At 41.3% G+C, this 24151-nt stretch overlaps 1 protein-coding gene across 7 annotated transcripts in view; it reads right to left on the reverse strand.

Annotated features, from left to right (window-relative positions):
* The window catches only part of ROBO1 (roundabout guidance receptor 1), a 1092383-nt gene that overhangs the window by 430489 nt on the left and 637743 nt on the right, over nucleotides 1-24151 (reverse strand). Inside the window, exon 1 of one of the 7 annotated variants that reach the window (XM_045286239.1) lies at nucleotides 11721-12151. The exons of the other annotated variants lie outside the window; for them this stretch is intronic. Within the exon in view, the coding sequence (XP_045142174.1) occupies nucleotides 11721-11775 (55 nt within the window). The 5' untranslated portion in view covers nucleotides 11776-12151. Of the gene's footprint in view, nucleotides 1-11720; nucleotides 12152-24151 lie in introns of those variants that run through there. 7 annotated transcript variants of the gene reach the window in all.

The raw sequence follows: 24151 nt of genomic DNA on the forward strand, positions 1-24151 counted from the left end.
TCTCTCTCTCTCTCTCTCTCTCTCTCTCTCTCTCTCTCTCTCTCGTCTCACTCCCTTGGAGACTCTCTACTGACTATACACATGGCACTAATCTGAAAGATTCCATGCCCTGGGAACTGGAGAAGCCACAAGGAGACCCCTGTCACAGAGCTGAGATGCTTACAATGCCGCTGAAACCAAAGACTTTCTACCCACTGACATGTGATCGTCCTGCATCTGGCATCATTGCATGTGTCTAGTGAGTCTGAAGAGGACTTTATAGATTGGTATTGGACATATAGGCTAATATCGAACTTATGGGCTTGGACTGGACTGGGTTGGGATGCTTTCTTAATATACAATTACCCTTTATATAAAACTCCCTCTTCTACACATATGAGTTTCTATGGATTTGTTTCTCTAGTCTACCCGGACTAACACACCTTTTTTCTGTGGAGACTCTAGGTAAATTTGAATTACCAAATTTTAGGTTAGCGACCAATCACAAATTGCTTATGTCACCAAATGACCATACATTTAAATACTTATGTAATCAACCATATGTATCATAAATTACTTAAGTGGAAGTAATGAGCATCTCTTTTTTTTTTCTATTTTGTTGCCTGAAATGTTGGTTAAATAAATGAAAGAATGAATGAGACAGCAAATGTAAACTAAAATATGCAATGGTTTAAGTGAAATTCTTTAACAATATTTTTTATAAAATCTACTTCTTTGAGTGGTTTGTGTTACTTTTCAGATAATCACTCCTGAATGCTCCAAATGATTCGCTTAGCCCAATATTCTTTCACTTAACAATACTTAGGGAACTACTCATTCCAGGGCAAATTTCCAATCTAAGTAAATCCCTTTGACCTGCTAGTTCTTCAATCACAATTCTCACTCACTCACTCACTCACTCACTCACTCACTCACTCCCAACAAGCCCATTCTGACACACAGCATCCCTACAGGACAGGGTAGAACTGCCCCCGTGGGTGTTTGAGACTGTAACCCTTTACAGGAATAGAAAGCCTCATCTATCTATTCAAACCATTTACTGATTCAAGTTGTCTACATGTGCAGTCTAGAATCTTGTGTGAAAAGCTCTTCACAGTGTGTCGAGTATTCTAGGGCAGTGCAAATGACGAATGCCCTGGGCTGCTACCTGGAAGTTGGCCAATACCAGAGACACCTCAGAAGGACTGGCACTCTGCTTTTAGAAGCCTGCTCTTGGAAACCCTGTGGAACGCCGTCCTACTCTCCCCGTCCCAGAGTCACTCTGAGTCAGAATTGACTCAGATGCACCTGGGGTTGGTTGTAGACACACTTTGGACACACACAAGGATAACTTTCTCTAATGTTTTTTATAAAGTAACTGATAGCAGCAAAAGTGGATCATAGCTAAACAATAACTGTTGTTTAGGGTCATGATTGATAGCAAAGAGTTCACTAAGACATAAAATAGGTTATTGAGCCCATTTATCAATAATAAATGAATAGCATTATCAAATAAAAAACCGTGACAAAGTATAAAGCTATGAATGCATGGAAATAAATTTTACATTATGAAATATACTTGAAGATGTTGAGGAAAGACCTCAAGGGGAAGACTCGGGTGTCAGATGAGCAACGACTTAACATAGGGTACCATTTGTAATTAGTGGTACCATTTTTAATTAGTGGTATAAGTAAAGACTTGGGGAAAAAGTCAATCTCCATTTAAACGTTATATAAACTCACACAACTATGGAAAAAAATTTTTAACATCTCATTTATACAATTGTAAATAACTTTGGTCTATTATTGAGTACACTCGAGAAAGCCAAACCTAAGAAATTGTGGAAGCTTTTAAATCGGGCATTTAGATTCTAAAAAGAAAAGCAAAGGAATAACATTCCTACGCCAGAACTCCCAAAATGGTCTTAGTTACTGCCTTGCTTTATGATTGCTACTGTAGACGTGTAGGTCACATTAGCTGGGATCAGGATATACGTCTTATTTTTCTATGAAGTTTGCCAAGTGAGAGAAAGAGAAAAACAAACAAACAAACCTTACTACCACAGAGGTGATTCTAACTCAAAGTGGCCTTACAGAATTGCTCCTGTGAGTTTCTGAGACTTTAAATCTCTGCTGGGGCAGGAAGCCTCATCTTTCGCCCTCAAGAGTGACTGTTGGTTTTGAAATGCTGGCCCAGCAGTTAGCAGCCCAACACCTGGCTCACTATGCTACTAAAGCTCCTTCCGTCTCAGGAGGCATTTGTAAGAGAGCAGCAATCGAAATTCTAGCAAAGTTTCACTTTGATACATGTTTATGATCATTATCACCTTATCAATAAGCTACATCTCAGTGAGGCCGTTTTCTACATAAATTCAGATTCACTTGAATTCATATTCCTTTGTCCAAACACTTAACGGATGTGGTTCTTAGTATCTCAAATTAACTCGACAATCTGAACAGGACAAAATAGCAGTAAACCGGGTCATAGGTTCTTCCACAAACGAGCGTATTACGGCTCCTCTGATCTAGGGCATTCTCCCTTGTGTGTGTGTGGCTCACAAAATGGAGAAACCAGGTGCGACATAAAAATCTAACACCAGAAACATCACTAAACTTCGCTGCGATGTACAATCTAGCCATCGCTCACACATACAAGAAGTATACTGATCTTATCTTCACATTTCACACTGCTTTATTACATTCACTTTCCTTCAGCAGCCAATCACAGCGACCATCAATGAAAATCCTGATGTAAATATCATACATACTTGAAAAGGAAGTTATGAACATCTCTTTTTCTACTGCGTTGCCTGACAAAGTTGGTTAAAGAAATGAAAGAATGAATGATTAATGTATTCTAAAATAGACGGTGTTCCCAGTGAAATGTGGTGTCTCTTTATCAGTAAAATATCTCTTCTTTCCCAGAGGAACAAAATCCTGAGATCAGGCAGGCTACTTTCAGATCTGCTCTCTACACCACCAGCTGGCTAACCAGAGGCAAGAAGCTTAAACTTGTTTAACCTCCTTTTCCACATCGCTAAGCCAAAACAAGAGCAGTGCATCTCTCCCTAACGTGGCCCCTTTAAAGGTTAAGTAAGGTAAAGCCTGTCAGTCCTTTGCCAGGCAGACTGCTACTACTTTATAAATCTTGGAGTTTGTGATATTATGTTGTCAGGTGCTATCAAGTTGGTTCCGACCCATAGTGACCTCGTGCACAGCAAAAAAAAACAATACGCAGCCCTGCTCCATCCTCACACTTGTTTCCACGCCTGAGCCCATTGCTGCAGCCACTGTGGCAATCCATCTCGTTGAGAGCCTTCCACCCTTTTGCCGCCCCTCTACTTTCCCAAGCATGAGGTCCTTCTGCAGGGACTGGTCCCTCCTGACAACATTCTAAACTATGTGAGGCAAAGTCCTGCCATCCTTGCCTGCAAAGAGCACTCTGGCTGTACTTCCTTCTTCTAAGTCAGATCCGTTGATCCTTTTAGCAGTCCATGGTACTTATGCCATCCTTCTCCAGCATCACAATTCAAAGGCATCGATTCTATACTACATATTATAGATATCATTATTATTTTGGTCACTACGTGGGACACATGATTTGTCCACTAACCAAATGAATGTGACCTTTAACCAAAACGTTGGTCACTCTCACCCACCCAGAGGCATGAGGGGCACAGCCCGGTGTCTGGCTTCTATAAACATTACAGCCAAGAAAAGCCCTAAAGAACTTCATTCCTCCAGAATCAAGCATTATTACTCTTATTACTGATACATCCCCCCTTCGTTTTCTAACTCTAAGACATACTTTGAATGTCTTAATAGTCTAGAAATCCTAGGAAGCAGCCCTTCTCTGCTGCACAGCCTTTAGAAGTTGGAAAGTGATCCCCGGGTGCCTACCTCCATTAACCATGCCAAGGACATGATGGGGTGGTTTTCTTAGGAATTGGCGGGTTTCTGGGATTGAATGGCCGGGAATAAAAGAAAAAAGCCAGACAGCACAACAAATACCTTTTCCTCTCCAGACATAAATACAACCTGTACCATGATGTGTCTCTTCACTCCTAATTCATTCAGGCTAATACCAACTATTTTGTCTGTGAATCTCCTCCTCCTTTGCATGGATACGGCTGTGCGTCTGTCCTACTTTCCTTTCACGTGGTGAGGTTTTGGCAATACACTACCAAGCTAATTAACTTAAGCAGGCTCCAAATTTGATACTAGATTGCTAGGAAACATTCATTTTTCTTCAGATAAGAGAAAGGCAAACAGATGAACTTGCTCTCCCACCACTTGTACAAGCCAGTTTACTTTACAGACAATCTGCTAACTGAATTGTGCACACACTGACAACACGGCCCCAACCAGGCAAATGTTAACTACACAGAGGTGTGCGGTTAACACGTACCAAGTGTGCCTTCACTCGCTTTGTTATGTGGACAGGCCCCGTCTTAGGGAACTTTCAGCGTGTGACAACAACTGCCTTTTAAATCAGCCTGAGTCAATAAAATGAGCTGTAGGTCTGGGAGACTTGGAAAGGAATTTTTATAGGAAAGGAAAATTATTTTATAGGAAAGGAATTGCAGACAGAGGTTTTCATTCAAACTAAAAGTTAATCTACCATATACAACAAAAAGTCATCTACAGAAATGTAAAAGATAACCGCGTGGGAGTTATTGAACTTCGGAAATCAAATGAATCCACTTACTGCAGCTTATCAAGGAGTACTGGTGGCACAGCGATGAAGCACTCAGCTGCTACCTGAGAGGGCAGGGTACCGAAAGCCACCAGCCGCTTTCTGAACCTCGGGACGGTTTGCTTCTGCGAATGACAGCCCTGGAACTCCAAGGGGCGGTTCTACTTGTTCTATGAGTTGAAATGGATTCGAGAGCTTTTTTTTTTTTTTAGCCCATTAGGACTATGATGCCAAATGATTTGAAAGACCTTTGTGGCTGAATTAATTTATTTGGGGTCCAGTTTTCTTCCCCATTCTCTCTAGAATTGATAAACTGACAAAAAGCAGCTCAGACCTTTAGTGAAGAGAAACTATAATCTAGCTACTTCTTTCTTCTCTTCTAATAAAATCCAGGAATAAACGTATCACACAGATTTTCCCTGGAATGCGATAGAAAGTATTAACACGCATATCATTCAAGGATGATTTCTATAGCAACATAAATGCTATTTCTTGTATGTGCACTGAAATTTTAAGTTAAATCAAAAGATAACATGTACCTATAAATAAGATTCAGTGTTAAATGGTCACAGGTAATACGCCTAGACTTAATATACGCAGCTTCCTGCACATTAAAACAGGATTTTGCAAGCGGGGAGGGAAGCAGAGTAGCCTATTATATTCTCCAGCAGGCCCACTGCAAGTAATTTTAAAGGAAAAGTCTGAAGACTCCAGGGCGGCTGTGGGCAAATTGTCTCTGGCTTTCAGGCTATGTACGAAATTAGCTGAACATAAACATAAGTAATGTACACTTTGAACCTGATACGAGTTAAAATGCAATCAAGGGCATCTTGGAAAAGTAGAATCATTTGCTGCTATGGCCAGAAGTGCTTTAAAAAAAAAGTTTTCGTGTAAACCTGTCTCCACTTAAACTTGAATAAGAATCTAAAAGTAGATCCCCATAGTTCACTGCAGTATTAGGAGCTGACGTCCAGACCCAAGCAGCTTGTTGTTGTTGAGTTGATGCCAATTCATTGCCTACTTTATATGTGCTGAACATATAGAAATCAGTTCTGTGACACAAAAAGAGAATACGCCCACTTAACACAGAAGCACACTGAGGCTGACACTTCCTTGTGTCCACTGATGTGGTTTTTCATGCTTCATTTCAGTGTCAAACCAGGGGACACGCTGAGGCCTACAGTCTAGTTTCGCATCAAGTTCATGATCCGAGAACTACTATACCTTCTACTCTGTCTCCCCCAAAGAAGAAAATAAATAAATAAACAGATAGCCCTTCCCAGTCCCAAGCCAGGGATCGCTGTGAACCCCCACAGAGGCCTTTCTCTACTTGAATGAAGTCAGAAAAGTATGCACGGTGGTGCTGTGCAAAATATTATTTTATGTGTGGAACAACAATGTCAGAAGATGTTTGGAAGCCAATGAAAACCACAGAAGTAAGGTAATTTGTAGCAGTTTGTTTTGGCTGAAGGGAAATGAGATTGAAGCTCTCCCATGAAGCAAGCAATGTGACACTTTCCAGTGTTGGAAATTGCCTCTTGGTTAGTTTAGAAAAGGCTGGGGGGGGTTGGGGGGTGGGGGCAAGAAATGGAGATCAAAGCTATTTTCTGTCACTATCATCTTTTTTCTTCCTCTTCTTCAACAATATGACTGAAGAGCTGAAGGTGAAGGGAAGCGAGGAAAAGGAAGCCATGTTAACCAAAATGGCAAAGAAAGGAGGTGGCCTTTTGATCTCTGCAGGATGGCCACTTTATTGGCTATGCATAAGTAGTGTCCAACCAGCTGATCCACCAGGTATTAAAGCTCAACCCTGCCATGATCAGTAACCATGAAGTGAGTCATCTGTGAACAGCAGTCAAGCAGAAGGCTCATCTACTACTAAGTGACCCTGAGCTCATATCCACACCCGACCCAGAGTAAGGGCAACCACAGGGGGAAAACTGCCTCTCCACAGGCTCTTCTGATGAGTCCCAATTTCCTGCCTTTCGAATCACAGCTAAGGAGTTCATCAATGACAATGGCATTCATTTTTCTAAAACTTAACACCAGCAGATATTTTGACTTATGTCCAGTGCCTTCTTTTAAGCATGGTATAGCATGCAGGTATCATACAGGCTAAACATGAGCTGGTAGAAGGTAATAAAAAAAAAGGTGGTTTTTTTTTGTTTTTTTTTAAAAAAAGGTTTTTAAGTGATGGTTTCACCCAGAGATTTGAAACTTTTTTTTATCTTTAAAACTTTCTTAACCATAAGAAAAATAATGCAGTCCTTCTGAGAATCACAAATGTTCACCAGAGTCTTATCTAGATGGGTTTTTCTGAAAATGTTTTAAAATAAAATTCATTGAACTATAATCTTTCTTCTTTACTTCCTTCCCTTTCATCTTTCAAGGGGGAACATGGACAAGATGATAGAAAAGTTTAGGAGTACACTCAGTTCAAATCTCTGATCATCCATGTCTTCACTTCTGAACAATTCATTTCCTCCAAGAGGATAAAGCAGTATTTCTCACAGCACCACGCCAGAGTGCGGATGAGCATTAGGGAAGACAAGGGTGTATGTTCATAAATGGTAGCCATGCCCTCACATTAATAATAGATATCATAGTTTCTTATTGTGCTCCAGATTTGAATTCTATGTACATTTTTTCTTTCTTTCTTTCTTCCTTTCCTCTATTCTTTCTTTCTGTGCACTGGTCTCCCGTGAGGATTACTCTGAGCATATGAAAGTTAACGACTAATTTTTAATGTCTCTGTATCGGGTCGCTAGGTGTTGGAATGGATAGGTGTGAGTTTGGTTTTTGTTGACATAAAACAAGAGACAGGTACTCTACAGTCGTATTGAACATTACACTTCAACCCGACTGCCATCAACTCAATTCTAACTCACAGCAACCCTAGAGGGAAAGGCTGAACTAGCTCTAAGATTCTAAACATTTACAGGAGTAGAATGCCTGTCTTTCTCTAGCTGAGCAACCGGTGTGTTCGAACTGCTGACCTTGTCTTTCGCAACCCAGAGTGCTTAACAGACGAGGCCACCCAAACTCATCAACACCAAACTCACTGACATCAAGTCCATTCTGACTCATAAAAGTAGCCTATCAACGCACTAAAGATTTAGATGGGCTTCAAGACTGCTTTTGTTGCAAAAAATTAAGCAAGATGTCTACATGTTTATAGCTATATATTCCACATATAAATGGACATCAACTATTCAATCTACTTTTCAAATGTGTTCCTGGTGCTGTGTGAGGGCAGAGCATATACTTGTATTTGTTTGTTCTGTCTACGTCCAGACTACATTTTAGAACTGGCTTCATTCTCAATCTCAGTTTTTACTACACTTCTCCAGATTTCTGCTTCTGATTTCAAAGAAGTTTGTGTGCGTGGGGGAGGAGCTGGTGGGGGGGAGGGCACGCACCCTATTTTACCAAAATTTCTTAATTCATTCTAGAGGTTACTTTAGACCGAAACTTATATCAAATCACAGCTTTACTTTCCCTATATTTTCAAATAAGAAGCAAAGTTACTTGTTTCATGTTTGCTTTAAGCATGGAACATTTTTTAAAAGGCTAACATTTAACATAGGCATTACCTTAGCATCTTTTAGTAACAACAACAACAACAACAACAAAAAACACTCCATGAAGGCTGGACAACTTAGGATCTTCACTAGTAAACTTTACCTAGGCTTCTTTTGAGTTTTACTCTTGTTGCTCAGCCTTTTAAATGGTGGACACTTAATGAAAATAAAAATTAATAACAATGATCATAGTAAACTGTCATGGCACGTTGTAAATGTGGACTTAGCACCTCTTTAACCGCACACAGGAATAGTTCATCTTCATAGCAGAAACTGAAGGTCTTCCCTAAGACAGTTTACACATGAGTGCTTTATGGGCCAGAGACCCATTATCGAGAAATAAAAAGGGTACTTTAAAAGATGCAGCAGTTCTCTAGTATAAATTTAAAAGCAAACAACTTTGTCGGAAAATTGACCAAATCCTAGTAGATTTACTAAGGAATCTTGCCAAAGAGAGAGAACACCAGATTAAGTAGCTCACATAGTGAAACTTGTTTTACAACAACCCCCACAAAAAGGTCCCTTTTCCTAAAAGTAAAAAATAATAATAGTAAGGGGGAGGGGGGCAGCAGAAAAATCCAGTGCATTTCCACTTCCACTTTATTTGAAATGCAGACCTCATCCTGAAATTCAACAACTCATTCACTTAAAAGCAAGCTTTGGTCAAAGGAGTTGAAGACAGAAGTATCTCTTGAGGGAAGACTAAGAGATCCTGTGGATGTCTTTCTTGAGCCCACCCCCACCCCACCCCCCGCCCCTCCTCACCTGACCGGCCTCCCCCCAGCAAAGGCTAGCGCTCCATAGAAAGAAGCAATAGATATACAAACTGATCAAAGAAATATGCAAGCTCCCCAAAGCATAGTTATACAAAAACAAAAACCATGATCCTATGTTGTAACATTAGTTTAATGAATAAAAGGCCACAAAAAGCAAGTACTCTTAAATGCAGTATTTTACCCAAAATGGAGTTTGTAATCTGCTGGGGGTGGGGGAGGTGGGGAGGTAGGACTTTGTTAAGCTGGCAGCTAAGTTTAAAGAGGAGAAGAAGAAAGGAAAGAAAAAAGACATGACAACCCATAGATGTTTTTTACAGGTTAAATCTTGTTGCGGGTGCTCTACTCCCTCGGTGCACTTTGATTTATTGAAGGGCACCACATTTCTCCTGAATACACTCCATTAACAAGTGAGACCCTGTGATCTCAGGCTCGGGGCAATACATGAAACACAATCTTTCAAGAACTTCATTCATTCACTAGCCAGGTGTCTTGAGCACTCCCAACTGGAAAGTACTTATCTGAGTTCTGTGAAGTTTATTCAAATCAATAGTATTGCTTCAGAAAAGCTAGCTGTCATGAAATCAGCCTAGCAGTCCAATCACTTGACTGGCCTCTCAGGTCCAGATTCAGAGCATGGGTGAAAGCCAGTGGACACAAGATGGAAAAAAAAAAAGCCTCCAGTTAAATATGAAGTGGGTTCTGGGAAAGACACTTCTGGCGAAGAGCCAGGGGGAAGGAGCAGAAAAGCATACTGGTGGGAAAAACTCAGGTTTATACAAACTATCAATGGTTTAAATAGAACACTTAATTAGAAAAATGCATCTAGAAATCAATGTAGCGCCTAAGAATATAGACATGGTTTACTCCAATTAAAAATTCCAAGTCCTGGGTATTAGTTACTAAGCAAGTTATTAAATAGGATGGGGCAATACTCCAGGTGAGGACAGAATTTCCAGGCAGACACAACCAGCTTTCAATGACACTCTAGTAGTGTGACCCTATCTTTAATCTAAAGCCATGATAAAATGTCCCAACATAGACAAACTCAGCTCAAACAGTGACTAATGACCATTAATCCCCCTATCTTCAGTAATCTGTCCGTCCAGCCATTTATCACCCTGACACTTCACTTTACACACATGAATAAACTTTAACTGCGAAGGTGAATCAACACTAATCTCAAAGGTATCTGAAGCTGTAAATTAAACTAGGTGGAGATCAAGGAAAGAGGCAAATAAAGAGATCAGATCTTAATGTTTTTGATGTGCACCCATCAAGACCATGTTGGTGGAGGCAGGCCTATTCAATCATTGAGATATGCAGACCCAGAAAGTTGCTACATTGTAGACAGGGGAGCCTGGGAGTGGGAGAAGGTGGCCCCAGAGACCCTGACATATTGGAAATATTCGAGGCTGAAACTTAAGTTTCCAGTTGCTTCAAAGGAATAACAAGTTAATGAATGTGCAGTTTAATTTAGTTGCAAAATGTTCATAGACACTTTCGATCAGGAAGCACATCTTATGGCCTAAATTCTTGTAGGAGGTTTAACTGCTATCTTTAACAAGAGTGTGCATTTTGCTATTGTTTTCTTGTTCTCTCTTTTCACACTGCACATACTTTTAAGTAAAATCCTTGGAGAAAGTAAAAAGGGTGGCCACAGAACCAAAAATGCTCCAATCAACCTTTCAAAATTGTATAATTATGCAAATGGGGTAACTCTAACCTATAGGCCCTGATGCAACTTGAAGCTCTGTATGCAGCTATAAAAAATTCCCCAAGGTACTCTGTGTGTGTGTGTGTGTGTGTGTGTGTGTGTGTGTGTGTGAAGGCCTGAAATTGGATCCCTCAAGCTTCTATTGAAACCAGAATCTACCAAACGAAAGAAAAGTTGAAAACCGTGGCTCAATTCACCCATCGTACAAGTTTCTCAGGGCGAGTAAGCTATAAAGTTAACTTTTATGTCAGAGGGATTGTGGTGCAGCATCAGTCCAACATTCCAGATGTTCAATTTTTGCACGCTTATATTAATCCTAAAGATCCTAAACTCAGTTTTCCTTTTTGACGAGCTTCGACGATGACAATTCTCAGGGTAACAGTCTCATATAGTTGCCACCAACTCGGTTTTCTTTCCAAACCCAGCCAGGCAGTGACTAGTTTATATCCCACTGTAGGAAGAGTTACTTCCTGAAGTTTCTTCACCATCAAATTTAATTACAGACCTTGGTTACATAAAACAACGACTAATAACCCCTTGTGCTTAGAAGAGGAGGGGTGAATTGGAGGACCAGGTTGGGGACTCCTGGGGGGTCTCCTGGCCACAAGTTCCTCTGTCCCACACAACTCCCTGAAGGAAGGAACTAGCCCAAGCAGGAAACTAACTTCCACCCTTTCCCGGGGGCCCAACCTCGCCGCCCACCGACGCTTCCCCCCCACCCGGGGTTGCCCGGACGCTCCGGGCGTGCCCTGAACTTGGCGAAAGGCAGAGGACTGAGAGGAGGTTTGGGGCGTCTTGGGGCAGGGGCGCACCAAAGTGCACCGTGGGCACGTTTTCGCCCCCAAAGCCGGCAGGGACCTGGTCCCCCTTCGAAGGGGGTGGTTGCCCACGTTCGGTAGGGAGTTTGCAGGGGGAAGATTGGAGCAGGGGCGTGGACCAGAACCACAGGGTGAAAAAAGAAGGCGTGGAGTTACCTGAACAGAGACATATTAATCCAAAGAGGTAAATGTGAGCAGGCTCCGCGATCATTGTCCTCGGGTGGATCCTGTATACAGTCTCATGCCAAGAGGGGGGGTGCAGAAATGGGGACCCCGAATGTGGGAAGCCACACACCACACACAAAGGCTTAATATAAGCAACGTGAGCGCATCCGCCGGCAGTTTTCAGAGCGATGACTCTCTCGACCCTTCCGGCCGCCGGTCAGTCTCTCCGAGTCCTTGGCAGACGTAGGGATTCCGAGGTGCGCTCCCTTCGGCCCGGGCTTTCCGAGGCGGCTCAGCCACTTCTGGGGACCCCCCGATGGAACAACAAAGAGCCCCGGCCGAGGAGCGGTAGCGCCGTTTCCTGCCTCCGCGGTCTCCGAGCCTCGGCGTGCGCCCCGCACCGTGCGCCCGAGCGCCGCGGCCAAGTTGGGGTGCGAGGACGGCCCGGGGAGCTCCCCGAAGAGCGCGTCCGGTACCGGCGAGCCCACTTAGTAGTTGGTCACCCGAAGTGTCGGCGACGGCAGCCCAGGCAAAGGCAGCAGCTCCAAGGGACGGGTGCACGGCGTCCGGGGAGTGCCGGGGGGACTCGGGGCGCAGCGGGCGGGAGAGGGGGTGGTGCGGCGACGGCGGCTGCCTGCGCGAGCCCCTGCTCCCATCACTGGCGGGGCGCGGCGGGCACTGGGGACCGCGGCCGGTCAGCGGCCACACGCGCGCTTCCCGGATGCCCCCCGCCGCAGCCCCGCGCGGCGGTCACCATGGTCCCCTCGCCCGCTGGAGCGCGCGCGCGCAAAACACCCCGAAGTCTGGGCTCTGAGTTCCTATAGGGGTGGCGGTGGGCACCCCGAGCTGCTCGCAGTGGCTGAGCGGAGGCGCGGGCGCCCGGACCTCCGCGGGCGAGGATGCTGCTGCGGCGGGTGGGAGCGGCGGCTGGCGCGCGCGGCCCGATCGGCGGCTGAAGTTTCAGCTCTCACGCTGCTTCGTCTCGGGCTCACTCGCTTGTGGGTTTCCCCGGCCGTGCCCGCCGCTCTCAGTTTCCTCCCTCTCTTCCAGCCCCAGAATACTTAAAGGGGCCGCAGCGTCCTTCCCAAACCTCACTCCACACCCTCGAGGCGCTGGTCAGGCAAGTTCTGCTTGTAATATTTCCATCATCAAGTCAGGGGTGCACGACTGCGCCCTCAGGTGAGAATAAAGCTGCTGCCAATCTGAAATTCAAGGGAATAGGAACTTGCCGTGTTTCTCTCGACACCCCTGTCTCCCCTGAACCTTTCTCCAAATGGAACCTCCCAGCCAAAGACTTCAAAAAATCCTCCCTGGTCCAGCTTAACCTCTTCTTTACCACTTCTAGGATTGGAATAGACTCTCAAATAACTCTATACAACTCTCAAGTTCTATCAGACTCGTACAAACACACTCCCCACCGTATTTTTTAAAAATCACGTTTAGAAAACAAACTTTTGAGACAGGAAGCCAAGAGATCCTTCTGTAGGATATTATAGTTGCTGTGATAATGTTAACTGATATGATGGGTTAGTTGTGGGGAGGCTTGCCCACTGAGAGTTGAACGGTTTAGACTCTGGAGGCCTAAATTGGTGGGTCAAAATTAAAGAGGTTTTTTTTTTTTCAATTTCACTGAATATTAGCATCTCAACAATAGGAAGTGACTAAGGAGAAGGGATAATTAACCCTTACATTTTTAAGAGAAGCCATTCAACATTTCAAAACCCACTTATGTGGGCTCTGACCCCAGTCATGTTCTCCCTGAAATTTCAGTCTACTAGTTATTTGCCCAGTTACCATCCCAAGTTGATTAAACTTGCCAAGTCTCCATTTTCTCTTATAAATAAACTAGCTTCTCAAGATACTTCATTGTATGAATAAAATTACCCAAAGCAAACCAAATCTGGCACACCTGAGAGTAATTTGCATTCATGCATTCCTTGATTCTTACCAGTTTCTATTAAATACAATGCTATCTGTAAAACACCTGGCACAGAGTAAGAGCCCAATAGATGGTAGCTAGAGTGGAACCCTGTGGGGATGCCAGCTGGGACAAGGGGAAAAGATGAGGCTTTCTCCTCCCATAAAGAGTTACAATCTTGGAAAGCTACCATCCACTCTGAGGTAGTGAATTTATCACACTCTACAATGTCATGCAAATAACCTCACAATGAGGCGGGGCTCTCAGTAAGAATGAGGTTGCTAACCTCAAGACCTTAAAATGAAAGTACACCAAACCCTCTTTTGGTGCAGGGTGGGGCTATCTGCTCTCATCTAAGATTTAAAGCTTTGGAAACCATATGTAAGGTAAACCATGAATCCGAAACCATCAAGCATTTGTTAGGGCTATGTGGCCTCTACTATAACTTTTTTCCTCTGGCAAAGAGAGTGAAACACTATTTAGTTTTGCTGATTTTGTCTTGTTTTGTTTTGTTTCATAAGGGAGTGCATGCACTATAAAATAAAAGATGACATTTCAAAACATCATACATTTATTTTGGTAGCTGCTGGTGTAACCAATGATCTCACATCAACATTTTGCAGAAAGAAACTGGTTAACAGCACATGTTTTTAAAAGTAAAAGATGGTTTAATCTTAAGAAAGCTGAGATTTCAATAAACAGGTTAGAGATAGAATTCAAATATTCCAACTAAAATCTTTCTAGGAACCAAAATAAATATGTGTAGCATTTTCATTCATTGGAACCATATTAATGCTTCTCAAATTCAGTAAGCAACACACTCCCAACTAATCTATGTAAATCCAAAAGTGGAAATTACCTAGGAAATTCAGTAATAAGAATCATCAAAGAACTAGCTATTAGCCAGTACCAATGAACATCATCACCAAATCATGTATGTAGGCCCATCATTCCTGTAGCTCATCCAAGTTGTACATTTCTGTCAATCATATCAGTAAAGGTAGCATCTGAAGGAAATAATTTATCTTTTTATTTAGAACAAGTGAAATTCAGTCTACCTGAAAACTTCTCTAATCACATTCTTTCATTCACTCACTCTTAACCATACAAGCATATGTTTATACATAACAGTTATATATATAAAAGAAACACCTATATACAACAATATATAACAATGTATATATATAACAAACAGTTCAATGAACAGGGCTTTACAGGAGCAAATGTGGGATTGCTAGGGATCTTCCAGGAATATAAGACCAAGTCTTGCTATCCTCACTTCCAAAGAGCATTCTGGCGATACTTCTTCGAAGACAGACCTCTTCACTCTTTTGGCAGTCCATGGTATAACTGATATTCTTTGCCATCACAAAATTCAAAAGAATCCATTCCTCTCCAGCCTTCCTTATTAGTTGTCTAGCTTTTGTACATATAGCAATTGAAAATACCACGCCTTGGTTCATTGTTGCGCTGGTATTCATAAAGTTTTCACTGGTCCTCGCCCCCACCCCCCAACCCACCCCTCACCCAGGTAGATTAACAGGTCCTCCTTTCTAGACTGCATTATTCTAGAAGTGAAATCTATCCATTATTGGCAATTCTGATGAAATACTGATGGTATAGCTTTCTGCCTCACAGCACCATACAGTCTATAAACCCATTCAAATGGCCCTCTGAATTGTATGAGAAACAACAGTGTAGGTTCCAAAGATGCCCAATGGAATAAAAACAAAGTGCCAAAGGGATTAAATGACAGGTGGGGACATTCCTAGAGATGAATGGACCACAGAAAGTTCAGGAGAGAACTTTTTCTCCCGAATCTTAAATTGCCCAGGAGAATGCATGAAATCCTCTATAAGAGTCTGTGTGAGAGTGTTTGCAAGTGAATTTGTAGAAACGGTTGTCACACCTACTCATACTGAATCTTCCAGCAACTCTTTCACGTGCAATAGAACTCCCCGTCCCACCTGTTTGGTTGGGAGACAAAGAGCCAGGCAGAGAGAAACTATTTTGAATGGCACGCAAGAGTCCTATGCAAATCCCTATGAAATAGTAGTGGACCTAAAGTTCTACTTAGTGAAATTTGATCTACCTGGAAATCTATGGAATCCAGAACACCTAAAATGTCTCACAGAGAATTCTAAAGCGATCTGAAACCATACAGCACATCGCAGTAGCCCTGCTAATAGAGGTCTCTTTGAGAGTCACCATTCTAGAGCGGTAAGGATTTCTTTGAGTTGTTCAGGTCTGATTTGATCTTAAATATGGGCTTAGTCAAAGGAATGCAGGAAATAGGACAAGTCTCAAGATTTTTTCAGGGATTCTGGATGCCACTTAGATGCTACATCAAGAGGACATTGGCGGGGTTCTTACAGAAACTCCAAACCAGGTCATTGCTTTCCGTTCTCCTTTTTGCAAAAAGTCTTAGAACTAGATTAAGCCTGTATGCAAGGCAGAAGTTTCCGTAAACCTGGCCAGTTGTGTGCTCCGCTCCAAGGACATGCCGCATTTTCCAAGATACCACCCCTCAGGATACAGCAGTTAGCTTAGCCACTTTCATATGAAATTCCGAATATTTTGTACAATCTGGGCCTCTAAATTGATGAACTGTGTCGAATCTTTGAATAATTCAGTATTTTTCTAAGTTTGATTTTATAAGAAAAAGCCTGATAGCAGAAAGTAACCTAATGTAACCCTAGTAAAGGGGAGGGCGTCTGTGCAACTTCACCCCCACCCCACCCCCCACCCCCGCTCCCCCACCCCAAGTGCTAGACATGGCTCTAGGTGCCCCAGGCCATCACCCTAAAACACCTGGTGGTGTTTGTATTTCCCACACAGGACAAGTTCAAGGAAGAGAGAACTAATTTAGTTAGAACAGTGAACAGACTAAAGGATGCTTGGAAGGGCTTTAGAAGACGGTTCCGTTTATTCTTTCTTTTTTTTTTAAGTCATTTTATTTTTTTTAAGTCATTCATACAACCCATCACAAGCCATACATACATCAATTGTATAAAGCACATTTGTACCTTTGTTACCCTCATTATTCTTTTTTTTTAATTATTTTATTGAGGGCTCGTACAATTCTTATCACAGTCATACATACATTCATTGAGTCAAGCACATATGTACACCTGTTGCCCTCATCAATCTCAAAACATTTGCCCTCTACTGTAGCCCTCAATATCATTTGCTCATTTTCTCCCTCCCTCCCCCGTTCCTGTTTATTCTTGTTTAGGAAGGAGATTGACATTTTCTATGATGCATTAAATGTAAATAAGGGATGTTTTCAAAGCACCGCGTGCTTTTGTCTTTTTCTGTTTGAGAAGGAGGCATTGTGTGACCCAATGCAGAATCACACAGTAAGAGGTTTTCTGCGCAATCCATCTTAACTAAAGACCAAGGCACTCTTACCCGAGTGACTATTTCAGGTGCAGAAACGGTGGGTTAGAATCCCATCACCTCACCTTACTCCAGGCACTGGAATCTCACTAAGCTGACAAAGGCTCTTTAAAACATAAACTAAGTTACACACCCAAGATTATGGTAAACTTACTTTAACTGTACTTACCTTTCGGCATCTCAGCATTTAAGTTGTGAAGTTCTATTGTTTAAAACTACTGTACTGTTTAAAATGACTCAAACTACCATAATGTTCTGCTGTGTTCCCCGGACTTTAGTATCAATAGCAGTGGGGCGCACGAAAATCCATTTCCTTAATGTGAACATATGGCTTGTTCTTTGAGAGTAACAGAGAGAATATGGGGAAGGAGCAGGGGTTTCGGTGTTAACAAATAACTAATTCTCACCAGGAGCGTGCAAGGTGGTATTATCCCCATTTAAGGATGAGGTTAAGAAAGCAAAACATTAACTCAGACTTGCAAGCCACAAGCTTGTATTTGAGCCCAGCCTGTTTCTACCCAAGACACATTAAGAAAGACTTCCATGCTGTAGTAGACTTGGCAGACTTTGAGTTTGACAAATGTACGGGTTTCTTCAAGCCTATATCTGCAAATGACCCTTGTGAGCCTCTAGGACAGGTGAGTAGCACATCCTTTTTGTACACATTGCTCCGTCGATGCCATGCCACCCACTGCTGCCTCTGATTGTCCACACCTGATACTTTCCTGCGTTCACTACTGACTCGAGGGAAAGATGGGTTCAAATGAAACATGCGGAATTCTTTAAGAAGAAAGACTATAAATGGAAGAGCCTCGATTTCCAGACTTTTCTTCAAAGAGTCAGTCGCCAGTGGAATCCATTGAAAACCCAAGTGAGGTCCTATCTTTCTTCCACTCCAAACTCCAATGGCTTCCCTTCCCCCAGTCAAAATCCCCTTCCTTCCAGAAGCGTGCCAGGCCTCGCCTTCCTGGGTTCCTGATCCTACCCTAGCCTTTTCTGACCATGCCCTGTGTAACTTCCCGGCCTGCGGGACGCACGAGCAAGGCCCTGCTGGGAAAGACGAACCTGGATGGAGAAAAGACACGGAGACGTGGAGCAAGACAAAACTCTGATCAAACTCATTTATTTGGGCAAAGCTGGGGTATAAAAAAGGGGGAACTGGGAGGTGCATATTTTAATAAGGTGTGTGACACAACATCCAATCCAACATGTATATTAATGAAGCATAAGAACGTTAACCAATCAGCTGTAGGTAAAAGGGTGTGCACTAATTCTCAAAGATGTCCTGCATGCAGATTAAGGTCCATCAGGTGTAAAGCAAAGTCCATTTTAGTCCAATGAGCGCCTGGCATTATTAACCAATGGGTGAAAAAGGTCAACTTTACAACTGCCCGTGCTACAGAGCACATAGCTAGGAACGCGGAGGCAGGGATTTAGGCAGGGCCAGTCCCCACAGGTTTAGCAAATGAAAGACAACACTTAACCAGGAAGCAGCCAAGTTCGGCTCCGTGGCTGAGGCTATGGCCTTAATGGCCACCGGCTCCCAACAGCCCTGAAGATTACATCCTTACACACCATGCAGCCCTGCCCTGCCATGCTTCGACACCAGCACCTCAAACACACACCCAGATCGAAGCCACTGCATAGTCTCTTCGGATTTTATGTGAGGTCAGGAATTCTTGACCTATCCCTAGCAGGCAAAATTGTGCCTGCCCCCTAGTAACATTCAGATATTTGCTGAATGAATGGACATTATTTTACTGTCTGTGAATGTGTCTTTTGGAAAAATGCTTCCTTAGGGACCTATTTCTGTGCTTTAAATATATTTTGTCCAGTGCATATGCTAACCAACCAGTCAACCAACCAACCAACCAACCAACCAACCAACCAACCGACCGAGAATTCACAGTGAATATCAGTTATGAGTGGAAATCTCTGTGGATTTTAAGTGGCTTGACAAACAAGTGCTTATTTGGGTCAGGTTAATGCAAAAAGATGGCAGTCTTTGACCGAGATGACCGTCATTCAATCATGCTCAAACTAGAAACAACCTTTTAAATTAAATAGGCTTTTTCCAGAATATTTCTTTAGCAATGTACTATAAAACCCAGAAGCCAGTCTTCTAAATTGCCAAGGCAGCTTTCTTTACAGTAGAACAGGTTAGATATTTTGTTTTGTGAAGCTCTTCCAACTCTAGAACACATTCCAGAGGCCTTGGGTGGTGCAAATGGTGAAGTGATCAATTACCAGCTGAAAGACTCCTGGTTAAAATCCATCCAGAAGCATCTCAAAGGACAGGCCTTACTATCTGCATCTGAAAGGCTGCCATCCCAAAAACTCCAAGAGCACCCCTCTACCTGACACAGGGGGATCAGGATCGCCTTGACTTTCAACTACTCAATGGGAACTAACAGGAACAGCAAAGGACACTTTCAGAATTCTCTGTGACTCAGTATGGAAACAAATGAGACACAACCCATGGCCATCAAGTTGAATCTGATAGGGAACCCAGAGGTCCAGGAGACCAAGGTTTCCAAGGCGACAAGTCTTTGCCATATCTTTTTCTGGTGGGGTTGCTGATGGGTTTGAACCACTAACCTTCCAGTTAGCAGTTGAGCGCTTGGCCACCATATCACCAGACCTCCTTGACTCAATATAGTGTTATTATATATTGTATTATTACTGTTATACTGTATGTGTTATACCTATTTCTGATTCCTTGTCAGGATTCTAGGAAGCAGCTCTAATAAAGGAAAAAAAAGCAGTAGCTAATATTTATATGACAAAAAACTTGGGTACTAACCCAAGATTGACTGAATTCACCTAGAAGCATCTTGAAAAAAGGCTTAGTGATTTATTTCCCAAAAAGTTACAATAACTGACAAGCTGTAGAGAGCAGTTTCCCCTGAAACATGGGATCACGATGAGTTGGAATCAATTCACACAGCAGCAACTTTTGTTTGTTTGTTTGGTTAGAACTGTACGTGAGAGCTATTGTTCTGTGTGCTTTTTGTAACCTAATTTACTTAATTCTCAGAACAACATTATTAGGACAGTTACTGTTATGAGCCTGTGTGTTACATGAACACGCCCAGGGCATTCAGCTAATATGAAGCCGAACCTGATTTGAATCTGGCAGTTTGCATCCAGGACCTAGACTCTTACCTCCACACCAGACTCTAAAGGTGCAAATAAAAAAACTATTAATAAAAAAAGACTCATCTTTTCCCACATGCGATTTCCTGCCAACTGCAGGAAACTATCAATGTGTAGGTTTCATTTTGTTTGTTTGAAGATCTTGTTTTATTTGGAAGTACAAGAAAATTACCCTCAAGTGTATACATTTATGGTTCTATTTCACGTGAATTTAGATTTTTTTTAAAATTCAGCGTTCAAAATGTTCCAAGTAGTTTTATGTCTCTTTTTAGCTACAATTAGAAGACAGGAAAAATATATAGTACAAATTTGTGAAGACATTCAAAGTGTATAAGAAGACGAAGAGGGAAATATATGTATTTATATCTTACTAAAGTATTTTGCTGTCTTTTAGTTTCTTACTTCCAGCTATAGCTGTTACCAAGCATATCCTGTTTGAATCATGAACTAAAATTCTCTTAATTTGCGATCACAGTTAACAGCTGCACAGCTGATAACACACTCTCTAGGCTTTCAATCTGAACACAAACTGACTATTTTGTCAGTAATTTACATTATGCTTAATTCTGCAGATGTTTTTTACAGAACTGTTTAATGTTTTTTCTTTTTTACTTGCTTTTAAAAACCCTTCCAAAAAATGTTTATAGCATGGAGATACATATGTTGGGATTGGTATCTTATTTTGTCCATCCATTATGCTTACTTCCACCTGCTGTTTTGTCTCTCCTGAATAATATTTTACCTAGGTTATAACAGTTATTCAAGTCCGTTCATTCAGGAAGTATTATGTGCTGGTTCTGAAAAACATATCTTGAAATTCTTCCAGGGTTTCCCATACAGAAGTTATTTCCTGGGTCAGTAAATAAAAAAGGAAGCATAAATATTTAATGCTCCACTAAGTTAAAAAGAAGTTTCTGAGTAGATCAAAAGTAACAAAAGCAATAATAAAGAATTCATTAAAGTATGCTCGTATACCTCATTTTGAAAACTTTCTAGGTTATTTTATAGATTATTAATTTTTTTCTCGCTTATGGCTCAGGGTGGAAAAAAATCCTACTTCACATATGAAATGCTAAGTCAGGGCTTGGGGATTTAATAGCTGCCTACTGTGATTAAGAAAGAAGATGCTAAATATGGAGGTGCTCATTCTTGTGGATAAATACTGAATCCACGTCCTATGATTGTTGCTGAGATAGAAACTGCTGTTGAAATTGACATGAAATGTAAACCTACTGTCTTAACAAGAAGGATAATTATATATTTTCCCAAGAGTTTAATCACCCTCGCTCTAGGATCCTGGCCACATTCCAAAAGAAATCATCCCATTCCAGTATTCTGACTGAAAGTCTTTGTTGATGTGATCCAGTCTTATCTTCTGGGTTTCCTATCGCCGTGTACGACTTCTAAGCTGCGTTCTTACATCAAGAAGGCAGCTTTTCAGTCAACAGTACAGTATCTTGTTGCACTTATGTGTCATGTTGGTATCTTTGAAACAAAGCATGTGCTTCCCGAAGCCAGCAGAACCATATTCCAACATGAGAGCAACATATAAAAATCTATCCTATTTATGCAAAGAATTTCTAAACATCGCCTTTTATTTACAATCTTTTAACCACAAATAATTGTTTTTACTAAATTAACATATCAAAGTTTTGCAAACAAAGGTTTTGGAATACACATTAAGAGTGATATGCTATCTAGTAAACACTGGACTGCTAACCCTAGGTTGGAGGTTCAAAACCACCAGTGGTTCCATGGGAAAAAGATAAGGCTATGTGCTCCCTCTAAGATGTACAGCCTGGGCAACTCTAGAGTGGGTTACATGGTGGGCTACTAACAGCCAAGTGGCCACTTTGAAACTGTGGAAGACAGATGAGGCTTTCTACTCCCATAATGACTCACAGTCTTGGAAACCAAAGGGGCGGTTCTAGTGTCTCAAGGGGTAGGATGAGTTGAAATCTGCTTGATGGCAGTGAATTGTTTTTGTTTTTTCTATTAGAATCAACTGGATGGTAGTGGGATTCATATGCTCATTTTTTACAATGAAGTTTCCATGACTTTTTCTTCATAATAGATGAGTAATATATGTTTAGAATATTTGGAAAATACAGATAAAACCAACATTCACCATTGCTCTTTCAGATGTAAGCACATATATACATATACATACATATGTATGTGTGTATGTATATACATATATATGTTTTATTGTATATCCTCCTTTTGTTGTCCTCAAACTCTACATTATAAACTTTTCTTATTTCAATAGGGAATAGCATCCTAAAATGTGCAACGTAACCTATATTTTTGCTCATCAATTTGTTATAAATTTTCCATGTAACAAAATATTCCTTAACACTTATTTAAAAAGCTAAATAAAATCCCACTGCTTGATTTTAATAATTGTTTCCTATTTTTCCCTAAAGCACACATATGGAAGCTACTTTTTTAAGTCATAGTAGGATACTATTAATAAATTTTATTTTAATTATAGGTTTTTTTATAATAAAGCAATCGTACATATTTCCCATGGGTTATTATGTTACTCAACTGTTTGAATTACTATGCGGACTCTTCTCTTAAGATCTTCCTTAGAACCAACAAATATAAGAGCTAAAGATTACAGACAACATTGAAGAACTATTAGACAACACTTAAAATAGACAGTTTTCACTTTAAAATTTTTTCCATTAGGATTGTTACTTGTTTGTTCAAAGAGTATTTTTACTTTCATTGCAACCAACTAATTAATCGAGTAATATGTTTGTTTTTCACAACTATGTTTGAATTTCACAGGTCTTTTATTTCACACCAGAAAGTACACTCTTTTCTCTTACCAGGGCAATAAATCTCGATTTAAGGCCTTTCCTAAATAGTTACCACTGGGGGAAAGTATAGACTTGAACACAGTTTGTTATTTGGCTAATTGTTCTCTCTAGCTGGAAGCATACATTATTTAGCATTTAGCTATCCTAATTACTAGCAGTAAGCAAATTGTGACCATACATGGAAATACTATGCTATGTAGGGATTAACCGAGATGTACGATGTGTACTCTGGTTTTCTCAGATACCATTAGTTTGGCTTGCATCGCCTCTTCTGGACAACTTAGCCTAAATGCCACAAGGTGACTTAGTGTGCAACAGTAGTTTGGACATTTTAACTTTCTTCTCTTTCCTCAGTGAAATGTAAAACATAAAGAAAGAAGAATTAAAGGTAGAAAGAATACAGAATTGAAGCATCTTATGTTGGATGCTTTATTGATTGAAGATCTAATGTCATTGTTTCTTAAGGCTAGTAATTTTCACATTTAAAATATTAGACCTTTATCTTCCAAATGCATCGGTCTTATTTAAAACCCTCGTATTTGTATTCCTTTCTTTTTCGGTCAGTTTTGTTTAACACATACTGAAATGCATAGAGCAATTGGCAAAATCTAATAAACTTTTTTTTTTAATCGAGTTTCCCTTATGATTCCGAACAAGAAAAACACTTCGGCAAGTAATAATAAATACAGGGATATTTCTACATCCCAGAACATCATTAAATTCATTTTCCAGGTGTTAGCTGTGTGATTGAGAGAACAGAATGCAGATTGAAGAGCTTGCCTTTTAGCCCAGACTTCCCCTGGGTAACTCCTACTTATCCTGAGTCTCAGATGAAAGTCTCTCCCTCACATAAGCCTTTTTCGACCTGCCATTTCCTGCCTTCCACAATGGGTCAGGCTTCTCTGTGAAATGGTCTTAGTGCACTTTGGCTGTAGCTCTATGGTATTGATCACAAATAATTGCTGTGAAAAATGTCTTTTAAACGTGTCTGTTTGCAAGTCTTGTGAACTCCGCTCCGGCAGTAGAGACCATGGTATGCCGGCTCTTAGCGAATGACATTGAACACGGATTTGTGCTTACAACACTGTACAGCATACTACGTTTTGAAAGTCACCGACCTC

This window comes from Echinops telfairi, unplaced genomic scaffold, assembly GCF_000313985.2.
Source record: "Echinops telfairi isolate 266 unplaced genomic scaffold, ASM31398v2 ScPeMD7_6;HRSCAF=24_1, whole genome shotgun sequence".
Taxonomy (NCBI): Eukaryota; Metazoa; Chordata; class Mammalia; order Afrosoricida; family Tenrecidae; genus Echinops; species Echinops telfairi.